General features: G+C 54.4%; 1 protein-coding gene across 1 annotated transcript; it reads right to left on the reverse strand.

The window, feature by feature from the left end:
* Positions 1-3871: 3871 nt before the first annotated feature.
* Positions 3872-23192, reverse strand: KIF1C (kinesin family member 1C). The gene is made up of 21 exons (XM_056863593.1): positions 23050-23192; positions 17804-17880; positions 17403-17582; positions 16680-16745; positions 16403-16581; positions 16042-16153; positions 13985-14062; positions 13814-13879; positions 13320-13398; positions 13059-13137; positions 12785-12930; positions 12060-12217; positions 10246-10325; positions 9755-9830; positions 9114-9193; positions 8887-8981; positions 8460-8543; positions 7856-8036; positions 6858-6930; positions 5579-6220; positions 3872-4570 (listed from the first exon to the last, which is right to left on the reverse strand). Exons 1-21 carry the CDS (start codon positions 23153-23155, stop codon positions 3872-3874), a joined length of 3336 nt encoding a protein of 1111 aa, XP_056719571.1. The 5' UTR covers positions 23156-23192.
* Between the last annotated feature and the right edge of the window lie 804 nt (positions 23193-23996).

Genomic DNA, 23996 nt, shown 5'->3' on the forward strand with positions numbered 1-23996 from the left:
AGCCTTGTTGTTCTGCTGTGACCTCCCTGCCAACCTTGATACAGTGATGGGACTAGAGGCCCTCCACCCATCTTCTGGTCTGCTTTTGGACCACTTCAGCTGCAGGATCCTGTTAGCTGTGAGGCCCACTGCATGCCTCTTAGACCCATGCCCACCCTGGCTGGTCAAGGCTGGTCTGGGTGTAGTTTGGGCCTCCCCTGGGAGAGATGGTCAACCCAGGGGTAGCACAGGGACCTTCCCAGGGGCTTTGAAAGAGGCAGCGGTGTGTCTGCTCTTGAAAAAGCCATCTTTAGATCCCAGTGATCTTACCAACTACCTCAGTATCGAATCTCTTGTACCTGGGTAAGGTAGTTGAGAGAGCAGTCACCAAACCGCGACAGGATTTTCTGGATGACATGTCAGCTCTTGATCCATTCCAGTCAGGTTTCTGCCCTGGCCATGGGATGGAGACAGCTCTGGCCACCCTCATAGACAATCTCTGCCGACAGCTGGATCAGGGTGGGTTGTGGCTGCTAATACTTCTAGGTCAGCAGCCTTTGACATGGCTGGCCACAATCTTTTAGACCACCGCCTCACCGGCGGCATCGGAATTTGGGGAACAGCCCTTCCTCCATGACCGGGGACAGAGGGGGGCACTTGGGGAGGAGGTATTGTGGTGGCACCCCTTGGGTGCAATCCTCCTATGTTATTTAACATCTACATGTGCCCCCTTGCCCAGCTTGTCAGGAGTTTCGGTCTGGGTTGTCACCAGTACGCTGATGACACCCAGCTTTATCTGCTGATGGACGGCCATCTGGCCTCCACCCTGGACACACTGCCCAGGTGCTTGGATGCCATGACTGGGTGGTTGAGGAAAAGCCAGCTGAAACTGAATCCATCAAAGATGGAGGTCCTGTGGCTCTGTTGGGGCTGCCCTGAGACGGGATGCCAGCTCCCAGCTCCAGACGGTGTGCAACTAACACCGGCACCTCCTGTCAAGACTCTGGGGGTGATTCTTGATGCCACCTTATCAACGGAGGCTCAGGTCACAGCCGTGGTCAAGGTGGCTTTTTTCCATCTCCGCCGGGCCAGGCAGTTGGTGCCTTCTCTCTCCTGCCCTGATCTAGCCACAGTGATCCAGGCAGCCGCCACCTTTAGGCTGGATTACAGTAACTCGCTCTACGTAGGGCTGCCCTGGAGACTGATCTGCAAGCTACCCTTTTCTAGACTACTAACTCCAGCTGGTACAAAACACTGCAGTTGAGGCTTGTTACGGGGACCCCGCTGTGGGAACGTATTCAGCCAGAGTTTCATCAACTGCACTGGCTCTAGCTGGATTATTGGATCAGGTTCAAGGTGCTGGTTTTCACCTTTAAAGCCTTACATGCTCTGGGACCTTTGTACCTTCAGGACTTCCTGTCCTGGTATGTCCCCCCCCCAAAAAAAGCACTGCACTCTGCAAATAACAGCTTGATGGTGGTCCCCAGCCCAAGAAGTGTGCTTGACAAGGGCCAGGGCTGGGGATTGAGGGCGGGATCCAAGTCTAAATAAATTAAATGAATAAAAATAAAAGGGAGCTTCACCCCAGCCTACTGGCACACACCAAAATGCAGTCAAGCTCAATTAAGCACCAGCCGGCTATTAAATCACCTTTCATCCACTTGAGGGCGGCGCTATAGTGAGGGGACGGGGTCAGCAGCCGAGGGGCATATGGCCGACCTGAGATGGAGTTATTGGGGCCGTTGCATGTGGCGAAGGGCTGTCCACCAGTCAGGGCATGGTGGGGCAGAGGGTCTACCTGCAGACAGAAGGCAGGGGAAGAGATCAACGAAGACACAGGTGGGCGCCCAGCAGAGCTCAGCCAATAGGGGAATGGCAGAGGCAGTGCCAAGATCGGAGGGACAGTTGTGGGCAGGGACCTGAGAGCAGTGTTCGCTATGGGGGCGGAGCCTGATTGTCCCCAGGCTCTGCGTGGGCCTCCTGGTGTCTGCAGCCCAAATACCCGCCTCCAGAGGGCTTGAACTGGACTAGGCGGGGAAGGGGGCACCAGGTTCACCCTCATTCTCCTGCGATCCTCATGGGCATTCTTGGGTCAGTCGGCCTCACAGCTGACCTACCTGGCAGATATTGTGAAGATAAAACAGGGAGTGGGGCCAAGGCTGAGTAAAAAGCACACTCTTGGCACGTGCAGAGTGCTTTCCTTGCCCCCAACGGCTGCCCAGCTCTTTTAGGGCTGAGCTATCGCTACTGGGGCGTGCAAACTCTGGGAGGCAGCTGAGCTCGAGGCTGGGCTGCGTTTGCAAATCCTGCTCTGTGCTCCTCTCTTCCCCGCAGGAAAAGTACTCAGCTGGGCTGCAACCATCCTGCCCCCGCCGTCCAAAGGGCAACCCTTGAATACTGCCCCACCTGGGCTGACACTCTGCTGCTCCTCGGCCCTCCTGCCAGGACCAAGGCCAGAAAATCTCAGCTCCTCCATGTGGCCGGGCCTCTCCAGCCGCTCTTCTCCTTGGTCCCCACCACCCCGCTGGCCGAAGAGCCCCTGCCTTGCCCCCCTCCCCATTCCCCCAAGGAAGACGAGCACAGCCGAGGCAGAGAGAGGCCACCTTTATTGGACAGGATGCTGCAGCCCTGTGTGTAGGTGCCCCCCCCCCACGCACTCCAGCGCCCCCTGCTTCTGAGGAAGCCATAAACACAACACCGGAGCCACAGCCAGCCGGAACACCCCAAAACGCACGTGTGGAGGGGACAAGTTGTGCCTGGGGCTCCCAGAATTACAACTGATCTCCAGCCTACAGAAAAGCCACTTGGGGGGGGGGCACCGCGGCATCAACTCCTTCCCTCCCTCCCTGAGGCATTGCCAGACCCAGAGCGGGCAACCGTCACTGTGGCTTGCTCAACATCTCAGGGCTGGATCTCCCCCACCGCGAGCTGGAAGCATCACAGCAATTACAACTGGGGGTGTGTGACACCGGGGGGGGGGCTTGCCACACCACCATCTGAATGGGCAGAATCACCACAGAGGAAGATGTTGCCAACAGAACTCAGCCCCCCCACCCTGCCCCACTGAACAGGCAGAGGGTGCGGCGCACACCCCTGCTAGCCGTCCCCCTGTAGCAGAGGAAGCCCTACAGAAAGGGTGGGGGCTGAGGCTGGTGGGGTCACCACAGCTTGAGACTCCAGAGCGGGACAGAATTCGGCTTCCCTTCTGGGCACAGAAATGCCTCCCTGCCTTGTGCAGCCCACAAGGGCCACTCAGCTGCTGAGCCTTCCCCCCCCCACAATGTACCGCCCCCCCCCAAGGTTGAAAGACACATACATAGACAGGGAAGCAGACAATGTACCGCCCCCCGTGCGACCAGCCCATGGTACCCACACACAGAAAGGAAAAGATGCCAACTCCAGCCAAAGAAAACTCTTCCTGCTCCACACTGGACCTCTCAAGAGGGATATACCCCCCACTCCCCCACACACACTCACACAACCAGCCACGCCTGCCCCACCCTGTCTGTAGGCAGGACAGGGCAATCACTGGGGGGAGGACATTAGGATCTTGCCTCCCCCCCCATCCTGATTCCCTACAACTGCCAACACACAAGCTCTCACAACTTCCCCCCACCCACGTACTTCTTTGCAGAATCCTTCCCACTTCCCCCACCCCACCCAGCTCCCTCCCTGCAACAGCCATCAAAAAGGGGCCACGAGGCCTCCTCCTCTTCCTCATGACAGGATCTTTGGCTTCCCCCCTTCCTCCACTCCCCCCTTTCCCCCAGCAGGCTCCGCTCTTCCTTCATCCCCGTTGCCCCCCCCCCAACACAGTGCCCTGTCCTTTTGAGTTCACGCAGGCTGAATGGGGGGCCGTCCTTTCCTCCACGCTTAACAACTCCCCCCCCCATTACACAGTGCTTTCCTTCTCCTGCTGCAGGTTGGGTGCTGATCGCTGTCGGCGCATGCGTGGGGGGGTTTCGCTGTCAGGGTTGCCGGGCCGGTGCTGGGGGTAGGGCTGGTGCTGGCGGGGGTAGTAGTTGTGCTTGCGGGCTGGGTACTGCTCCTGGCCTTGTCCGCGCCGGCCCCGATGCCCGCCCTCCAGGGAGTTGCGCCGGGCTGGGCGGGCCGCACGTTTCTGCTGGGGCTGGGGACTGCCTCGACGGGCGGGCTGGGGGCTCGGAGGCTGGGGGGCCTCCACACTGGCCCCCGGCTCCTTCTCCCCACTGCCGCCGCCCCCCACCATGAAAGCAGTGTTGGGCCCCCAGGAGTAGCGGTGCTGGGGGTTGCTCTTGAAGGGGAAGCGCAGCTTGCAGTCCTGCGGGGGGATGAATTTGCCAGGCGCGGTTCCCTGCGGCTGGCTGCGGCGCAGGGACCGGCTGAGCTGCTGCTGCTGCAGGTTCTGGAGCCGGGCCTGCTCCTGCCGAAGCCAGCGGAGGCGCCCACGGCGGAAAGCAGGGTCCTTCTCCATCAGGCGGGTGACCCGGTCAGAGCAGGAGGTTGCCTCCATCTCCTCCTTGCTGCCCGGCTGCTCCGCAGCTTCGCTGTCCACTGCCAGGTCTTCGGCAAGCAGCAAGGAGCCCCATTCGTTCTCTAGGTCTTCGTCCTCCTGCGGTGAAGTGGGGGGGGGGGGAGAGAAAGGGGCACACGCATGAAACTGCCATATACAGAATTAGATCATCAGTCCCATCAAAGGCAGTCTTGTCCACTGACTGGAAGCAGCCTTCCGGGGTCTCAGGCACACGGAGGTCCTGCCCATCGCCTGCTCTTTTTTCTACAGCGGCCGGAAATGGCACCTGGGACCTTCTGCAAGCCAAGCGGAGGCTCTTCCACAGAGCCACAGCCGCTCCCTGGGCCTCCATGGGAGTCTGCTCGGTCCCCCCTTTTGTGGCCTCCATCCCAATCTCTGCCCCCAGCTCTCAACATTCTGGGGAAGGGGCCACGTCCAACAAAAGCCAGCAAGCAACGGAATTCTGCCCCAAGGGAATAATACATGTCAGAGAATTCCCTCCCCCCAAAGCACCCCATCCCACTCCGTGGGCGTGTTATTGATCTGTTGCAGAATTCAGCTTCTCTTGCTGTAAAACTGGGCAGAGGGTGGAGTCTGGGGCAGGTCTGAGTCCAGCACCCAGACACAGAGACCCAGGAGGAATGCTCAGGGCCAGCTTCCACAGCCTGCTTCTCTGGGGCTTCGGCAACGCTTTCTCCTCCCCCCCCCCCCACAACCACCTGCAAGGGTAGTTTTGGGAGAAAAAATCACAAGAGACTTTTGGGTGCTCAGAAGGTGGAAAGACAGGCGACCTCTGCTCAGCAACCATCAGACTGCAGATCTTTGTGGAAGACTCATTCTTGCCAAGTTTGAACCCAGCCCAGGCTAACCTGCCTTCAGATCTGGGAAGCTAAGCAGGGTTGGCCCTGGTCAGCACTTGGATGGGAGACCACCCAGGAAGTCCAGGGTTGCTTCGCAGAAGGAGGTGATGGCAAACCACCCTCTGAATGTCTTTTGCCTTGAAAACCCCTTGAGGCGTCACTTGACGGCACTTCCCACCAACAACCACCAAGTTTGAAACCACCAAGGACACATGATGGAAGTGTGGCGGTGGTCGCAGCAGCTCACCTGGGCAGAGATGGGGATAACCCGCTCCATCTTGACCACACGATCCCGCAGAGAGCGGATCTCTTCATCCTTCATGTTGTTCTGGATTTTCACCTCTTGAAGGATATCGGTCAACTTGTCGATGTGAGCTCGGAGGTCATCTACGTCAGTCCCGGGGGCACCGGCTCGGCCATCGGAGGCCCCCCCACCAGCATTGCTGTAGGTCACGGTCCCATCGGCCTCGCCCACCCCCACAGTGTCCCACACATCCCGGGCCACGGCCCGCCAGCTGTCCCGCTCGTTGGGGTCCCGCTTCCCGTAGAGGCGGCAGAGCTCTTTCATCTTGACAATGCTCATGGCCTCGATTTCCTGGCGGGAGTGGCGGAAGTCGTTGAGCGCCACCTCGTAACAGATCTCCTTGACGGCTTGCATCTTGAGGTCGGCCAGTGTCAGCCAGCGGGGGTCCTTGGCCAACCGGCGGCGCTGCGGGATCTGGTAAACACGCAACGGCTCCCGCTTCTTGCCCGAGCTCGGCAGGCCGCACCGACGCACAATGGTTTGCACTTTGGTGGCTGGGAGCTTCTCCCTCAGCGAGGAAATGAGGCGCCAGCTCTCCTCGCACGAGCGCTTGTCTGAATCATCGCCACTGTCCGAGTCTGCATACTGCCGGGGAGGGAAGAGGGAAGGGCTGACGGAGGACAGATTACCACACAGAGAGCCCCTGTCCCCCGCCTGTAGGCCTTCCAAGGGCAGTGAGTGGGGCGCAGGTATCATACCCTGCATGAATCAGCAATCTGTTGGCGAGACCAGGGGTCCCCAACTACACCACCAATGCCTTTCGTGGAGTGTTTTCAGAACATGCTGGTGGGGCCAGCAGAGCTTCTGTTTGGCCACTGGAGATATGGAAGATACTCAGCTGACTGTTTCTTAGCTAACTCAATATGTATATTTGTGTGTACACAAGAAAGTAATTTTAAACAATAGGCTACAATCCGAGTTATATATAACCTCACTCCCTGAAATGATGTGGTTAGCTCTCCTCCTGCAACAGCTGCTTTGTGACTGTGTCAGGTTTCCAAACATGCCCACTAACTCGAAAAGGCTGGGGACCCCTGAGCTTGACAGGCTGTTGGTGTGATGGCGCACAGCTGTGCCAGCAAACAGGGGTGGCAGCAATGCTGGGCACATCCGCCCCCTGCAGAACACTGATCGGAAGTAGTCACTCAGCCTCCCTGAGGTGCTCAACGAACATCCCCCCGCTGCCTGGGAAATGGAGACCGGTCGACCCTCGCCCCCGTACCAGCCTCTGCTGCTCCAGAAGAAGGTCGGCCTCCTCCTTCTCCCGCCGATACTGGTTCTCCAGGTCGTGGAGTCTAAAGGGAGGGGGAGAGGAGCAGAAATAGTCAGGGCAAGGGGCGGCAGGCCTCAACACGACCCAGGCTCTGCCCCCATGCCAGGCGGGAACTGGCAACACGACCCAGGCTCTGCCCCCGTGCCAGGCGGGAACTGGCCCTTGCAGAGGTTGGGCCCTGTGGAGGTGAGACGGGCTGCCCCCAGGCCCCTTCCGGGCCTCGATTCTCTTCTAGGTGGCCTTCCAGCTGGACTGAAAGGGGGGCGGCGGCGCTGTGTGTTTTGCCGATGGCTCGTTTTAGATGGTGATGCGGCTTTTAATTGATTTTTTTTCTATTTTAACCTTGAGGGTGGAAAAGCAGCCGAAATGTTTTCCAAAACAAAGCAATACCAGCAACGCTTCTTTATTCCTGTACTTCATTTATCCCCCAGCTTCCTTCCCCAGTGGGGACCCAAGGCGGCTTATGTGGTCCTCCTCTCCTCCACTTTATTCTCACGTAATCCGAGTGCGCACGACTGGCCCAGGGTCACCCAGCAAGCTTCGAGCCCAAGAGTCCCCGGTCCTGGCCCAACACCCTAACCATCACACCGGGCTGGCTCCTTCCGGCTCACAGGCCCCATTCTGAGGAAGCGCGTTTTCTCCTCAGCATTCAGCGTGATCACCTCATACATGGGTCTACGCAGGACAAGCTAACGGAGGGTGTGGGGGCCGGTCAGAGCACCCCTTTCCAAAGCAGGAAGGGGCACCACTCCCCACCTCCCAGCAGGGCCAGGTGAGGAGCCTTTAAGGCCTGCATTCCCAGGCCATCCTGCAAGCCCAGGTTACCTTCAGCCAAGGCCTCATACCCAGGTTCTGCTGCTTGGAAGGCCCCTCTCCTGGCCAGCACCCATCACGTTCCCCCCCCCCACTACACGTGTGTGAGTGTGCGCACACACATCCCCACTTGCCTCTTCTCCATCTCCAGCTTGATGTCGATGCCCTGCTTCTCCAGCAGCTCCCGTTGGGCGAAGTTCCAGTCCACCGGCTCCGGCTGGCTCTCGAGGGGGGGGTTCCTCTCTCTCTCCATCCGCGCCTGCTCCGGGTGGTTGAAGCGGAAAACGTGGTTCTTGCCCATCACAATTCGGTTCCCTGGAGATACCACCATCATGCTCAGAGGGGCACAGGATACCAGTGGACAAGGGCCGACCCAGAGGAGGCAGTCCTCGACAGCATGCCAGCATCACGGGAGAGGATCCAACCGGGGGGGGGGGGGTTGTTCTGTTACACTGGCTCCCGTGAAGTGAACCAGAATTATTCAGGCCCGCCACTGTGAGTCTGTCTGTCTCAGTGCCCCACATTCTGCCACCCGAGGGGCTGCCTCACACTGCCCCTTGGCAGAACGGGTGAGTCCATTAGAAAAGCTGGGGCCTCTCCCAGAAAGCACCCAGAAGCCTTCTGTTGACCCTGGCCCCTCTCTCAGCTCAGACCCTTGATGGCAAAACGCGGCCCTGGGTCCCAGCTCCAGGCATCAAAGCCCAGGGGCTCAGCACCACCTGGCACTGCACACCCTACCTGATCTCAGCACGAGTGTCTCCGTCACCTGCTTCCCATTGACGTAGGTCTCTGCACCCTCACACGGCTCCAGCGTAACAACAACTGAAAGGGGAGGGGAGGGGGCCGGAGATCAACACCACTCTTTCAAAGATCCCCTGGCACCAGGACCACCTGCGTCCACTTGGCCTTTGCCCTATGGCTAACCAACCCCGGCGTGCCCCATCTCAGAGAGAAGTGGAAGCAGGAAGTGAGGCGCCTGGCAATGGCTCCCCACGCCCTACCAAGACCCACCAACCACCTAATACCTGCTGGCGCACTCCCCTGCAGTCACATCACTCTGCTCCACGCAAGCACAAGAGACGGGAGAGGAAATGTCATTATTCTAGAGCCATCGTTGGAGACACTTCAGCCTCCAGCCCCCTGCCCCCCAGGCCCCCCAGCCCACCTTCTCCGGACTCTGTGGTGACACTGCGGAAGAGGCAGTGCCGCTCCTTAATGAACTGCCCTGTCAGTTTGACGTCCACGTTCTCCTGCCCAACTCTGCAGCAGAAAAAAGACAGGTCCAGAAGGGGCGGTGGTTGGGGGGGAGGGAGAGGTGGAGAGGGAGGGAGGGAGCAGTCGGGGCAGCTCCGAGGGGCCCCCATCCTCACCGCCCAGCCCAGCGGTTCTCACCGTGTGATGCCATCTTTGATGTGGTAGAGGAGGCACTCAGACATCAGGGGATCTTCGTTCAGGTTAACCAGGTGTGGAGTCTGCGTGAGACACAGGATCAAGGGAGAAGCAGGAGATACAGTGAAAGGCAAGAGGGGGACTGACTCTGCAGGTGAGCCACTTTCATGTGTGTGTGTGCGTGTGCGCGCTCCCCCCCACCAAGAACCCTTCTAACCACAATGTTAGAATGCCTGGCAAGGCACTGGGGGAGCAACTGAGGCACTGGGACCACCACCACAAAGGCTTTAAAAAGGCCTGGGCCAAACAGACTGCAAAGGGACAGCCACGTTAGACTGTTGCAACAATACCCCCCCCCAGTGGGGGCACCATAAAAAGAGTAACGACATTTATTTCCAGATGAGCTTTCATGGATTTTCAGAAGACGTGAGTTGTGAAAGCTGATCTGGAAATAAATGTTATTAGTCTGAAGTGGCCCCAGACTTTTGATTTATCTTGGACAAAAAGCCTGCTAAATTGATATTGTCTCTCACTCTGTCAGAGCTGTTTTGGGGCACCCAAGATTAATCAGGAACACTTTAGCCCCACCACTGACTCAGGAAAGCAGCCACAGCCTGGGTGTGACCCCTGCTGCACGCGCTTACCTTCTTGGGAGAGAAGACTCCCACAGTGCCCCCGTCCTCCCGTAGAGCCACACCCATCTCTGCCAGGAGAGCCTCCCTGCAGGGAAAGACAGCAGAGGTGACCACTCAGCCCCACAGGCATGCCTGAGAAGGGAGGCTCAGAGGAAAGCACCCCCAGAGCGGATGTGGACTGCCCCAGAGAGGTTTTCTTCTGCAAAGCAAGCACCGGCAGATGGGCCATGTTTTGCAACCACACTTCTGCCACCTGCCTGGAGGGCTGAAGACCCTGGCCGTAGGCTGAGGCCAGAGACAACCAGTTCTGCTCAGCCCGTTTGGCTTCATCTTCACAGGCTTAAAGGCCTGAAGTTTATTTGTTAATTTCTTTAATTTATATCCTGCCTTTCCTATTGGTTCCAGGCAGCTATTAAGAAGGAGGGACACTTTTTTGTTTGCGCATACGCACACACAGGGGGAATGCCTTGGTAGGACATGGCCAGGACCACAGCACCCACCGGTCCATCCGGATCGCCTCCGTCTTGCGCAGTTTCTCTTCCCATGTTTCGTTGAGCTCAGCGATTATCTTCTCAGTCTCCTACAAGAGCAAGAAGTAACCCAGGGTGAATTCCTCTCGGGCTTACCACCCCGCATTCATTACCAAGTCCTTTCAACCACATATAGAATCACTTGTGAAGAGGAGGGGCTGAGAGGCCGAGCCCCTGCTTGGAGTGCAAATGACCCCTGGCTCAATCCACAGCTGCCAGGAAGGGCCTTTCTCTGCCCTGTCCCCTCCGAGGGGAGGGTCCTGAGCAGGAGGGGCCACGAGAAGGACCGGCTTCCAGGTTGCGGTAGGAGGCAGGTCGCCTGGCCTGCCGTTCTAGAAAGGCCCCCAGAGACATCCCGGGGTGGGTGGGGGTGGCTCTGCCCTCCTGAGAGAACTTCCACTGAGGCTGCTGAGCCACCGAGTTTTGGAGCTTGCAAGAAAGTAGAAAAGGCTCTGATGGTGCTGATGAAGAACTTCCTCTGTTACCAAGGCAAACCACTGAGCTCCGTAGCACCTGCCTCGGCCAGCAGAGGTTCTCCGAGACAGCCTCTCTCTCTGCCAGAGCCACTCTAACTGGAGAGGGCAGAGGGACTGTGTCCGAGATTCCGCAGACTCCAGCTGGTAGAGTCGTAGTAGCAATGATTTCATCCCCGGTCCAAGGAGACACCTGTAAGCTATGTTATCCTTTGCTTGCAGTTTTAGTTTTTAGCTAATGTAATCAGAGAAAGTTTTTGGGAAAGTTTGGGAAAGTTTCAAAAGGTTATTTTAATGAGATAGCTTCTGGTCTTTTATCTAGCTATTTCAGATATGGATTGATCATGTGATAAAGTGAACAAATGTGTTTATGCTGACTTGCTTATTATGATAGCCAACCAGGTACTTAGCAATAGTCACATGATTGTGATAAGTGACTTCAAAGATTGATCAGATAGATATGTTTTGCTATAACTATGCATGAGTTTGAGGACCAAATTAGATTTCCTTGGACTGAAGCTCAGAAACTGAAGGACCCTTGCTTGGTAATGTATTAGGATCCTTCTGGCTTAATTGATATTCCTTAAAAACAATAAATAAGAGATTAAATTCTGATTTATTCTAACAGACAACTAGTTTTAATATGAATTAAAATAATGTTAGGAGAATTGATTATACTTGCCTGCTTAATTACATTTTGTATAAGTTCAATAATATTAGTACTATATTTTATACTGTCTTGTTTATTAAAAAAACCTTTCCTTTTATTAATAAAGTTTAAAAAATTCAAACAGGTGTCAATTCATTTGCTAGTTACCTAAATAAAAAACCAAAAACCTATGTCCCAAAAAAAAATTGTATTATCAAAAAAGTTAAATAAAGTATAAACCTTTTCTAATTTAATAAAACAAGAAAAATTATAATACTGTAAATAGCAGCCAAAAGCAAAGCCTTAAGTTATTTTCAGTTCACAGCTCTCTAAAGTTGCAAGCAAAAACCTTAATCGCTACAGTAGAGAAGCGCCAGACAGAAGGTTTTCCTCTGGCATTCTCAGAACACAAGCAGGGACTCCAGTCCAGTCAGAAGCTCGTGGGGCACCTACCAAAGGGTAGCCTCCACTTTGGGAAACGAGGTCAACCATCGTCCCCTCATCTCCGTGCGGGCCACTTCTCAATGCACGGAGCCTTCTGCACTCCTCCTTTTCCAAGAGAGGGATGTGTGTGGGGTGTTCTCATGGCTCTCCAGGACAACCAGCCTCTGGGCGCTGCACTCGATGGCTTCCAGCCCTCCCACCCCCTCAGAAGGTCTCACCTGCAGCCTCTCCATGGCCTCCTCAGTGCAGATAATCTCGTCCTCCGCGCAGGAGTAGGGCTCCGATTCCCCATTGAGGGCAAGGGGCGATTCAGCCATGGGTGCAAAAGGGGAGGTGGGAATGCTGGATCCACCTCCCGGGTCATCGGGCTTCGAACCTGAAATGCACACTGAGTCCAAAGCTGCACCCTCCTCCCATCCGACCAGCGGTGGGAAGAAGGTACTTCCTCAAGGAAACCAAACCCAACATCTCCCACACTGGGGGGGAGAAGCGGGGGGAGAGATCTCCCGGGTCTTTGGCCTCTGCTTGCAAGAATCTAATAGGGGCTTAATTTGGGGCTCTTTAATTAATTTAGAACACTTATTAGCTATCTTTCTAATGGGTGGCACTCAAGGCAGCTTACAGTATAAATAAAGCGACAATTATACAACGCAAGAAAGACAACAGTTTAAAATCTCAATTAGGACTACTTCCAATGAATAAAAACAAAATTAGTCAAATGTAGTCCAAAATAAAACCATCTTCAGCTAACTCCTGAAGATCCAAAGTGGGGGGGGGGGCTTGGCACACCTCCCTGGGGAGGTTGTTCCATAATTACGGGGCTGACACTGAAAAGGCCCTCTCTCTTTTGCCCACCAGTTCCCTCTCAGCCCTGGGCCATACAAAGCAAGAAGAGAGTGCTTCTAAGCATGCACCGAGCCTGCCCCATTGTCGCCACTCGTACCAGCAAAGGTGGCAGCTGATAAGCCCTGGGCACAAAGGAGGTCCCGCAGTCTGGCCACTTCCTCCTTGAGCTCGCGGATGAGCCGGGCGTTGGGATCCTCATTGATGACCGCGTTGCAGCGGATCTGCTTGGCGCGGTCGGCGTAACTGCGAGAGAAGATGGCCCAGGGAAGAGGTGTAAGAGACAAGGATGCTCAATGAAAAGCCAGGTCACCAGCCCCCAGCTCAGGGCGATCTATTCTTGATGCCCACTGTCTCCCCTTCTCCAGGCTCACCGGAGGGTGCTCAGCGTCTCCTCATAGTTAATGTCAGCTGGGCTAAGGGCAGCGATCATGGCCGTGCGGGAATTGCCTCCTGAGCAGCAGACAAGACAAGAGGCGGAAGAAATGACCGGAAGCTGCCTTATAGTGAATCAGACAGTTTGTTTATTGAGGCCCATACTGTCTAGTCAGACTGGCAGCTGCTCTCTAGCTCAACACCCCCCACCCTGCATTTCCAGTCTCCGCCTCAATCCAAATTGCCTCCAGCCCACTCACCCAAGTTCTCTTTCAGCAGCCATGTGAGCACCGAGTCCCGGTAGGGGATGAATTCAGACTTCTTTTTCTTGTTGCTTTGCTGGCAGATCAAAGGGGGGAGAGATGAGCCGACAGTCAAGGGCCCTACCCCTGCTCACCACCCAGCTAAGCTGGAAAGGACTGGCAGAAAGGAGTGGGAGGGAGATACACAAAACGCCCCCACCTCTATTTCAAACACTTCTGACCCACCAACTAGTGACAACTTCTAGAGGAGCTCTACGAGAAATTATGAGCCCTCCTTCCCGCAGAAATGCTTTTCCGTGGCATTCCTCCGGACTGTGGACAGTTTTGTGCCTGGGGGAGCTGTCGTGCCCCCACCCCTTTCCCTAAGCTTTTTGTGAGGCCCAACATCACAGTTCTGCCCCTGAACCTGCAGCGCCTTCTGCCCAAGTAAGCTAGGAGGAACCTGGAATTCTGTCAAGTGGCCTAGTGGCTTGCCAAAGGGCACTGCTTACCATCTCTGCCAGCGCTGAGATGACTTTGCCTAGGGTGGTCAGGGATTTGTTAATATTGGCACCTTCCTGGAAAAAAAGGGGGGATTACAGTTCACCTGCCCCATATACAGGCAGACACCTCTCCACTGCCCCCCAGCATGGCAACCTTTGATTCTGCAGGTGTATGCTCACCTTCAACCGCATGCCTTTTGCTCCAGACGAATCTGCCCGTTCGCTCCCCGCCAGGTCGACCAGGCTGATCTTGCTGACCTGGAAGACGGAGGGGGGGGGGGGGAAGACAGCCCTTCCCCTGTTGTATGATACAATGTCTAGCCAGGATCAGGACCCACTTTCCCCCTCTGGGCACCAGCAGATGGAGTGTCCTTCTGCACAGCTCAGGAGTGAAACACAGTGGAACACAAGGCCTGCCAGCAGGAGCCAGTGTGGCCAGTCAAAACCCGCTCGCAAGCCACTAGGCAGATGGGAGACCCCAGTTCAAACCCCCCACTCTGACATGGAAGCATGCTGGGTAATCTTGGGCTAGTCACTCTCTCTCAGCCTAACCTTCCTCGCAGGGCTGTTGAGAGGATAAAATGGGGTGGGATAACCATGTGCACCGTCCTGAGCTCCTTAGAGGAAGGACAGGATTGTTCACTTATTTAAACACATTTCCCGCGTATTTCCTCCGAAGCACTCAGGACAGCAAGGAAGGCTTTTTTCCTTCTCCCACTTTATCCTTACAATGTTCCTGCAAGGTAGGTCAGGCTCAGAGAAAACATCTGGCCCTAGGTCACCCAGCAGGCTTCATGCCCAAGCAGGAACTTGAACCCAAGCCTCCCAGATCCTAGCCCAACACTCAAACCGCTACACCTGTCCATCTAGCGCATAAACATGTCCAACACAGACTACGAGCCCACCACTGGCAGGAGACCTCAGGACCAGAGACAGATTTGAGGCTTGCCCGTTAAAACCCGCTCTCAAGCCACCACCCCTGACTCTCTTTGGGTTTCTCTGGGAGCTCCCGGAATGGAGTGCCACAGCCTGCCCAGGAGCAGGGGGCAATAGCCAATGTGGGGGCAATAGCCAATGCAGTGTCTGTCAAAGAGCTCCAACCAGCCTCCACCAGTTAGGCTGCTTTGGTTTGGTCAAAAAGCTTCCCAAAAAGACAAAAATTAAACTCCAGGCTTTCACCCCAAGTTCAATGAGTAGCTGCCACCAACTCTGGATCAAAAGTTAAGCCTCCAGGCAAGAGGTCCAGAGTAACCCCTGCCAAGCTCCAAATTCCGTGTGACACTTTTCCTGCCAGGCTGAGACCTAGCCAGGACTGTTCACACTTCCCAAAACTGTCTTAGGTTTTTGGTAGGTGGTTTTCACACACACACAAGGCACTTAAATTTAGGCTTGAAATCCCAGAGTCATAGACACAGCCAATTTAAAAGGCTAATGATTTATTTTAGAAGATTTATCCTGGTTACAGGAAAAGAAAAGTCATGAAGTTTTAAGCAAGAAAATAACAAAATGATTTAGCATAGCTAACTCATACAATATTTCAGTTTCTAGTATTCAAGAGGTTTGGCAAGGCTTCTCAAAAGCAATGTTCCAATAGTTACCAGTTTCAAGAGTTCTTTCAGCATCCAAGAGTTTCAAATGGTTGTCCAAAGGTTTCTCCAAAAGGTCAGCTTGACCACAGTTTTCCCCTCAAGAGCCAAAATCAAATGGGTTGTGATGCCGCCTGCACAGCCTTCTTGCTGTGCCCCCAACGAGCATAATTAGGCTCAGAACTGATCTGGTTTTATGATCGTGAGCTCAAGCGCCAATGAGAAAATGAAAGTAATTTAATGGTTGATTAATTGCTTGGTCAGAATGCTGACTCACTAATTGACGTGTTCAGGTGATGAAGCCTGCAGAACTCCCTGCACCTGGACATCGTCATGATGGCTGACCGATTAGTTACCGTGACGACGCACAGCCTTGCATTCCAGAAAGGGGAGAGAAAGGTTTAACGAGAAGCAGCTGGTTGCCTATCTTGTTCCCCCCCAGAAGCAGCTTTCAAAATGGAACTATTTTGCTGTTCTAACTTCCCAATAGCACAAAACTCATAGGCCTCCAGGCCTGAACCAAGGAAATAATGAAACCCAAGAAATTGAGGGACCTCAACTTCTTGACAGTGTCCAGTTTGGAGATGTGCTTGTTCCTCCCCACAGGGCAGCGCGTGGCTCTCCCTCCCCACCACTGCCACGGCCCCTCACCTTCTCGGTGTCCAGGTCCGTGAGCTCGTCGTGGCGGTGCTGCGTGAAGACGATGGTGAACACAGCGTGGGAGCGGCTGCTCGTCTCGTTCATGTTGGTGGCTGCCACAGTCCTGGAAGAAGGCGTGGGCACACGTTGGCATGAGGGACACCCCTAGCCCCATCTAGGCATGGGTGGCTTCTGCATCACAGTGGCATCACGTACAAGGACAGTTTTGTGGGTCAGCCTCCTCCAAATGTAGGAATAAGGGAGGAAAGGGGGCTAGCTCACCCCTACACTTGCTGCCAATCTTGAGAGCCCCAAATGGAAGCCCCCAGCAACACCAGGACTCCTGGGTCCCTAAGCCAGCAAAGGAACGAACCTTGCTTTATTGCCGCAGTCCATGAGGTCAGCGATATCTTCAAAGGAGGTGACCGCAAGCTTAGAGAGGTCTTCCACATAAGGCCCCATGATGGGGTGCTCCCGCACACGCAGATTCCCACGGCTCTTGGGGTTTAGGAGGTCCCGGACACGCTCACAGTAGATTTCCATGTAGCTCACCTGGGACAAAGGCAGGCCGGGGAGAGAAAGTGACAGAAGGGACACTCCGCAAACATGTGGGGCTGAGAACGAGAGGAGGGGATGGGGCCAGCACTCACCTCCACGGAGTAGGAGAGGTTGGGGCATTTGTTCTCATTCACGCGGGCAAACAGATCTTCGCAGAGCTACAGAGAGAGAGAGCAGAACAGACTAGGCGGAGGGCCAAAGGCAGGACTGACTGCACCCAGGAGAGCTGGCAGGGGGGCAAAGCTCAAAGCAAGCAGGAAGAGAGAGGTCCGCTGCCCTCCGAGAGAATGGACAGATCACTCCCCCCCCCCATCAGTCCAGTCAACTTGGGCCACAATGAGCAGAGCAGGGGCTTGATGCCAGAGGGACAGCCAGCCTCGTCTGGGGCAGCAAAAATAATCTTCCTGGCTCCGTAAAGACTGGCAGGCTTGGATTCTAGCCTCGGCTTTCAGGGACCCTAATCCTAGGCTAGGACAAAAACTTGGTAGCCTTTAAGTAGCTGCGAGACTCCGCTTTACATTTTGAGAGCACACGTGCACCTCAGGAAGGCACCCGCTAAGCCAAACCAGGACGGAGGACGTCTCCCCAGGAGGCCAAGAGCCTCTAGAGTCAGCAGCACAGTTGCCCTGTCCAGAAAGGAGACCCCTCTTCCCCCACTGGTCCCTGACAGAAGCCCAAAATCAATCTCCCCCCCCACCACACTTTGTGGTTTGAAACAAGTAGCCAAGTGCTGGATGAGGCGGGGCATCCCTTCTGACCAGGGGATAGCAGCCCTCCGGCTCCCTTGCCAGCACCTGCCCCCTCCCCCCTCGTACCTGAGGTATGATGCCTTGGTGGCCGGACTCCTGCTTGCCCATCATGGTGTAAGACTTGCCGGCCCCTGTCTGGCCGTAGGCAAAGATGCAAACATTGTAGCCCTCGAAGGCGTGAAGCAGCATCTCCTCTCCAATGTCCTTGTAGACTTGCCATTGAGAAGCAAAACTGGGATCCTCCTCCTGGGGGAGAAAGGCCATCATTGCCGGGGGGGGGGCATGGGGGGCTGCAGCTGTCATTTCCCCTTCTCCGCCAAGGCCACGTTCAGTTAACAGACCCCGCCCTTCCCCAGTTCAGCTGCCGTGCTGGTGAGACCTTCCGGGCCTTGGCCTGACACTGCTTTATAACCACCACCACCACCCTGCATCTCCCCCGCCCCCCTGTCCAGCCCAGCCCCACTCACAGAAGTATGAGACCAGTAGGAATAATCAAAGGTGAAATTCTTGGGGGCATCTTTTGCCTGCTTGGGATTGGTGATACCTGCAGAGAGGAGAGGAAAATGAACAATGAGCATGAAGCGGTCCAGAGGAAAAGAGACGACTGTGCAGCTTGCCCTCCCATAACAGTTTCAAGAATGGCAAAGCATCTTGCGCGCAAGAAGAGGAGGAGTGATTATGAGAGACAGAGAGATCCACGGTGCCCATAAAACGGTACTGCAATTACCTGTAACTGTTGTTCACGGAGTTGTCTTCTAGGCAGGCACACACCTGGCCTGCTCGTGCGCAGCCCCAATGTGGGACTGCACAGAAGACGGAAGGTGAACAGCAGCATGGTGGGACGATGGATCTCCCAAGCAGAGCATTAACTGCCAACCTAGGTTAACTCACTGGGTAAATAGTGGGGCTGGGACAGACGTGCCCACTCCCCCTTTCCCGTGCCAAGCTTTAGGAGGAAGCACTTGTGGTTTCCCTTTCCAGACTGTGGTATTTTATGCTTCACCAGAGAAGCCATAGCAGAGTTTCCTATTAGCAACCAACCAACGCCAAAGAGAGTGCTCCAAAGTCAGCCAGAAGACTGTGGCAAGACTCACACACGAGGCTGCCTTCTCCCAAGTCGGAAACACGCACACACACACGTCTCATACATTCAGGCTAGCCTACTCCGGCAAGAAGCAGCTCTCCAGGGTCTCAGGCTGGGATCTTTCACATCAGCGGTGCCCCGATCCTTTCCACTGCAGGTGCCAGGGATTAAACCAGGGGCTGCTCTCAAGGACCCAGTCCGCAACACGCAGGGCCTCTTCTCCTGCTGCCCCGGATTTATAGAAGGGCAGGAAGGGGCAGGGCGGGCAGGCACCTACCCTTGGGGCCTCCTTCCACAAGGCAGGATTATTTATCCCTTCTAGATCCCTATGCGTTTCGCATACAGTTTCGTCAGGGGATCTTCTGCAGAAGATCACCTGAGTCCTCCAGGCCAGGCCAGCTCTTCCCTGCACTCTTCAGGTTCCCTGCAAACCCTCCTGAAACAGCTCAAGCTGAAAACTCACACAGAGGCCCACTCTGCAAGGAGCTGGCGGGCGCTCTATACAGGGCAGGCAGTCCACAATCCCTCTCGTCTACGAGGACAGGCAGCACACCAGGGGTTAATCTGTGGGTTTCCCCCACACCCCCAGCTCGTACAGAAGGGATGCTTTTCATCAGGAGACACGCGTCCCATTCATGCAGGATTGGGCAGGCAGCCAAAAGCTGTGGAACCAGACGGCAAAGCATTGGCTGGCAAACCCCTGGCAGCGCTGAGGCGGGTTCTTCCTGGATAGAAGCTGCAAAGTCAGGCTGGAGGGTGGGCTTGGAGCAGCTTGGCCCAAACCGCCTTTCCATCCCTCCCCACTAGGAAGCCACATCTGGGTCACATGAAAGCCAATCCACACCGCCATGTGCAGGTCACTGGGGTGCAGCCTCACTCAGCAGCACACAGGGGCCCGGGCAGGGTCGTGCTGCCTCCTCTGGGGTGCAGCCAACAACCTCCTTGCTCGCAGACCCACTGGGTGCAGAGAACCCGGTCAGAATCAGGGCACTGCCATTAACCATGTCAGAGCAGGCCGGGTCCAAATGCCCTCTCAGCCAAGGAAGCTCACTGGGTGACCTGGGCCCGGTCACTCGCTTGCAGCCTCACACACTCCTCAGGGTTGGTGCGAGGATAAAGTGGAGGAGGGAGAACCACGTACATCACCCGGAGGTCCTCTGATGATAAAAATGTGACAGACGGATGCGTCAAACAGTGAGTAGAGACCTGCTCAGAATGGGTGACCCTGCAAATACTTCCAAGCTCGTATCTTCCGGGCCCAATTCCAGACGATGCCTCAGAAGGCCCAGAACAACGGACACACACCCCACCTTCATGTCATCGCAATCTTCGCAGCCCTCAGAAAAGAGAAGTGGAGGTTGACGCACTTGGGAGTCAGATCAGAGTCTCTTCAAGAAAAAGGTCTTCCCAGGTGAGGCACTGTGTGGGTCCAACCCCTCCCTAGAGTCTTTCCCCTGGAAACCAGCGCACCCCTTTTTCCAACCGCAAGTCCACATACATGACGAGGATTGTTGCCTTTGTACTTCACTGGCTGTACCACGATAATGGTCTTTGACTACTTCCTCCGTGAGATAGAATCTGGTCTCTATTTGGAAACACATATCTACCTAACTGAAAAACTAGCTAACACAGGGCAGGGAGGAAAAGCTGCGTTCCAATCCACACACATCTTTAATTCTGCAAAAGCCACGGAGCTAGGTCCCACAGAGCTGTTCCGCTAATGGGTGCACATCCCCTTTGCTCCAAGAGCTTCCCCCTGGTGTGAGAAAAAGGCTCGGGTGTGGAAATGTTTCCCAAAAGCACAGCATGAGAAAAGCCCAGCCATGGAGGCTCAGCCAAACCCTTCCAAGAGGGCTACTTTTGGTGGTTGGTGCTGGCAGATGGGAGGCTTAGGGCTGCCAACTCCAGGTTGGGAAATTCCTGGAGATTTGAGGGTGGGGCCTTGGGAGGGCAGAGTCTGGGGAAGGGAGGGACTTCAGAGGGGTATACAAATAGAGTCCACCCTCCAAAACAGCCATTTGCTCCAGAGGAACTGAGTAGTCCAGAGAGCAGTTGCAATTCTGTGAGATCTCCAGGCCCCACCTGGAGGTTGGCAACCCCTAGGTGTGACTTTGGCCTTACTGATGGTGGAAGGTGTCAGAAGAGAAAGACAAACACAGCCGCACCCTCAAGCCTTCGAGGAAAACGGCAGCTTCCCAGGCCCATGCTGCAGGGAAGGGGAAAACATTCCAGGCATAGCGCCCATAGTTGCAGGTTTGGGGCGGATACAATCTGGGATGATGCATTTGGAAGGAGGTGGGGGGTTGAGACGTCCCTTCCTGACTCCAGGAGCCTCAGCGAGTGCTGTGGGAAAGGGCTGCACCCCCTGCAAAGGCCTCTCCGGCGGCTGCAGTGCTAAATATAGAAGAGGACAAACAACCCGAGAGCTGGCGAGGCGGCCCAGCTCTCCTTCCACAGCCACCCCAGCAAGATGTGTGTGTGTGTGTGGGGGGGGGGGTTTACAAGAACTGAGGTAGGGGTGGGAGGAAGGACAGAGATCAGTCCCAAGCCTTTCTCTGGTAGAGGATCCCCTGAAAGCTACACCTCCACTGAAGGAGGGATGAGATTTTAGAGAGAAAGTTGTTCATATGCATACCGTTTTGCAGGCTTTGAAGCAGAACAAGTTTTTTTGGGGGGGAGGGGCACATTGACACAAAACCACCGGGACTCTGACAGTCACCAAATCCACCCCTCCCCACAGCTCCCATTACCAGGCAGCAAGATTAATTCAACTTAACTGCACGCTCACAGATGTTATTGTAGGCCTGTTTTGATAAGCTGTAAAATCTGAGCAGCCAGGAGCACAGCCAAGGCCAGAGCCCCCCTGTCGCAACTTCCTCCCAGAGTGTCTCTAGGACACACTTTGGAACACAAGTCCGAGGGCTCCATGAAGTCAGCATGCAGGCTCACCAACTCTTTTCCTTGCAAGAGGACTCCCCATCTCCAGTTTAGGTGTTCCCCCATTTTATCTCCCTCTCCTCACTAAAAAAAAACATCTGGGGATAGATCACGATGGGTAGCCGTGTTTGTCTGTCACTAGCAATAGAAAACAGCCAGAGTCCAGTAGCACCTTAAAGACTAACAAAATTTCTGGCAGGGTGTGAACTTCCGTGAGCCACAGCTCCCTTCTTCAGATACAGCTAAAACGTGAGTGCATCCACCCTTAAATAGAGACAAGTGATTTAGACACACAATGGCAGTGTAAACTCAAAAGCAAGTAAATGGCATTAGCAGGCATGATTGGATTAGGTGTGATATGCAGAGGGGTAGTAAAAAGGTAAAGGTAAAGGTCCCCTGTGCAAGCACCAGGTCATTCTTGACCCATGGGGTGACGTCACATCCCGACGTTTACTAGGCAGACTTTGTTTATGGGGTGGTTTGCCAGTGCCTTCCCCAGTCATCTTCCCTTTACCCCCAGCAAGCTGGGTACTCATTTTACTGACCTCGGAAGATGGAAGGCTGAGTCAACCTTGAGCCGGCTACCTGAAACCAACTTCCGTCGGGATCAAACTCAGGTCGTGAGCAGAGCTTGGACTGCAGTACTGCAGCTTACCACTCTGTGCCACAGGGCTCTTAAGAGGGGTAGTAGGCGTGGAGAAATCAGCATTGGTAATGAGACAGGCAGAGACAGGCCAGTCTTGAGCTTCATTATGCAAATACACTATGCATTCTCCTGGACTTAATAGAGATCTGGGATTCTTGTCTCATTATCAACGCTGATTCAATGCTGATTTCTCCAAGCCTACTACCACTCTGCATATCACACCTAATCCAATCACGCCTGCTAATGCCATTTACTTGATTTTGACATGTACACTGCCATTGTGTATCTAATTCACTTGTCTCTATTTAAGGGTGGATGGACTCACATTCTAGATGTATCTGAAGAAGTGAGCTGTGGCTCACGAAAGCTCACACCCTGCCAGAAATTTTGTTAGTCTTTAAGGTGCTACTGGACTCTGGCTCTTTTCTAAAACCCTCTGGGGCAGAGTTGGTGAAGCAAAAGCTCTCTCCTTTCATGCCAGCATCTGTCTGAAACCAGTCTGCTCCCTGAGCTCTGTGTTTAAACTGGCCCTCAGAGACCCACAGAGAAGGAAGGAAAAGAAAAGCCAGACCATCCTGCAGAACCCAGGGCAGTGGTTCGAGTGCTGGACTAGGAGGCGAGAGACCAAAGTTCAAACCCCCCACTCTTGTGAGCACCGTCCTCATCAGGCAGGCCCTCATGGTCCTGCTAGATCTGCACACTCTCCTCAGAGGGGCAGTGGCTCTCCAGGGCCTCAGGCAGAGGAAAGGTCTTCTCCAACCATCACCGGGGGGTGGGCAGGGGACCTTCCACACGTTTCTCACTGGCTAAGCCACAGCCCTGGTTAGCTCATCAGTGCTGAACAGGCTGCCACATGGGGAAGCTCAGACTGAAATTCCTCTCCTGTCCCTTGGTCCAGCCAGAGACTTAACAGATTTTCAAGACATGCGTCTGTCATGACTCCTTTCATTTGGCATTCCTCCCCTCATACATACATAGACACGCTCATCCACATGGCCAGCCTCGAATCCAAATGAGAACAGACTCGCTTGGGGGAGGTAACTTACAGGTGGTTTTTCCCTGCATCTGGATCACACACTTGGAATCGCGGCTGATTTCGCGGGCGTTGAAAGGCCGCACCCGGACAGCCACTTTGACAGAAGCGCTGGCCATTGTGGGTCGGATTCAGCAGCAGCTCACCATGAGATAACCTGCTGGGGAGGGAGAGACAATACAACAGACAGGTGAAGCATTTCACACTATTTTCCCAGCTCAAGCGACAAACATTTCTGCACTGAGAACCATGAAGCAGAGCTATTCCGAGAGCTTCAGCTTGTGTAATAGGAAGCGCTTAAAATGTTTGCCATGAATGCAAATGACACAAGGGCCCCACTGCAGAAAGCACTCCACCCCAAGCCCGAAGCAAGGCAAGCAGGTCCACCACCTTCACCCTCCCCCTGGGGGACACGGGTGTCACGATATTCACGCTACATGTCTGTTCTTGTGTACTTTTCACACCCTTTGTAGAGTGTTCACCAGCCAGTCCAGAGAAGTACAGCACCTTTTTTGACAGCCAATTAATGAAGTCAAAGATAAAAGAAAAATTATTGTCTTTCGATTACTAGTCAATTACTAGTCAAGTGCTAACTATAGCCTTTTCAATCTTGCTGCAACAGTTAGCAAGCATGTTCAGGGATAACTTAAGCACACCTACGGATGACTCAACAGAATCATACTGAGAACCAACCATTTATCTGTAGAATCATCTCAAGATAAAATTATGATTTCCCTAAGACAGTGGATGTCACCTTTTCTATAAAAAGTGTCACATAACAAAAGTTACTCAGGTTTCTGTAAATGGAGTGTCAAAGAGAATACGTGAATTTCTGTGTGTCAGTGTATTGGGTTTCCAAAGCTTTTAAAAGCATTCTAAGATAGTTATTTGACATCTGGTTAGCTTTAAAGATCATTTATGTAATTATGCTTAGAAAATGTCAGGAGTGTTGATTTTCCT

The sequence above is a fragment of the Euleptes europaea genome, chromosome 18, assembly GCF_029931775.1.
Source record: "Euleptes europaea isolate rEulEur1 chromosome 18, rEulEur1.hap1, whole genome shotgun sequence".
NCBI lineage: Eukaryota > Metazoa > Chordata > Lepidosauria > Squamata > Sphaerodactylidae > Euleptes > Euleptes europaea.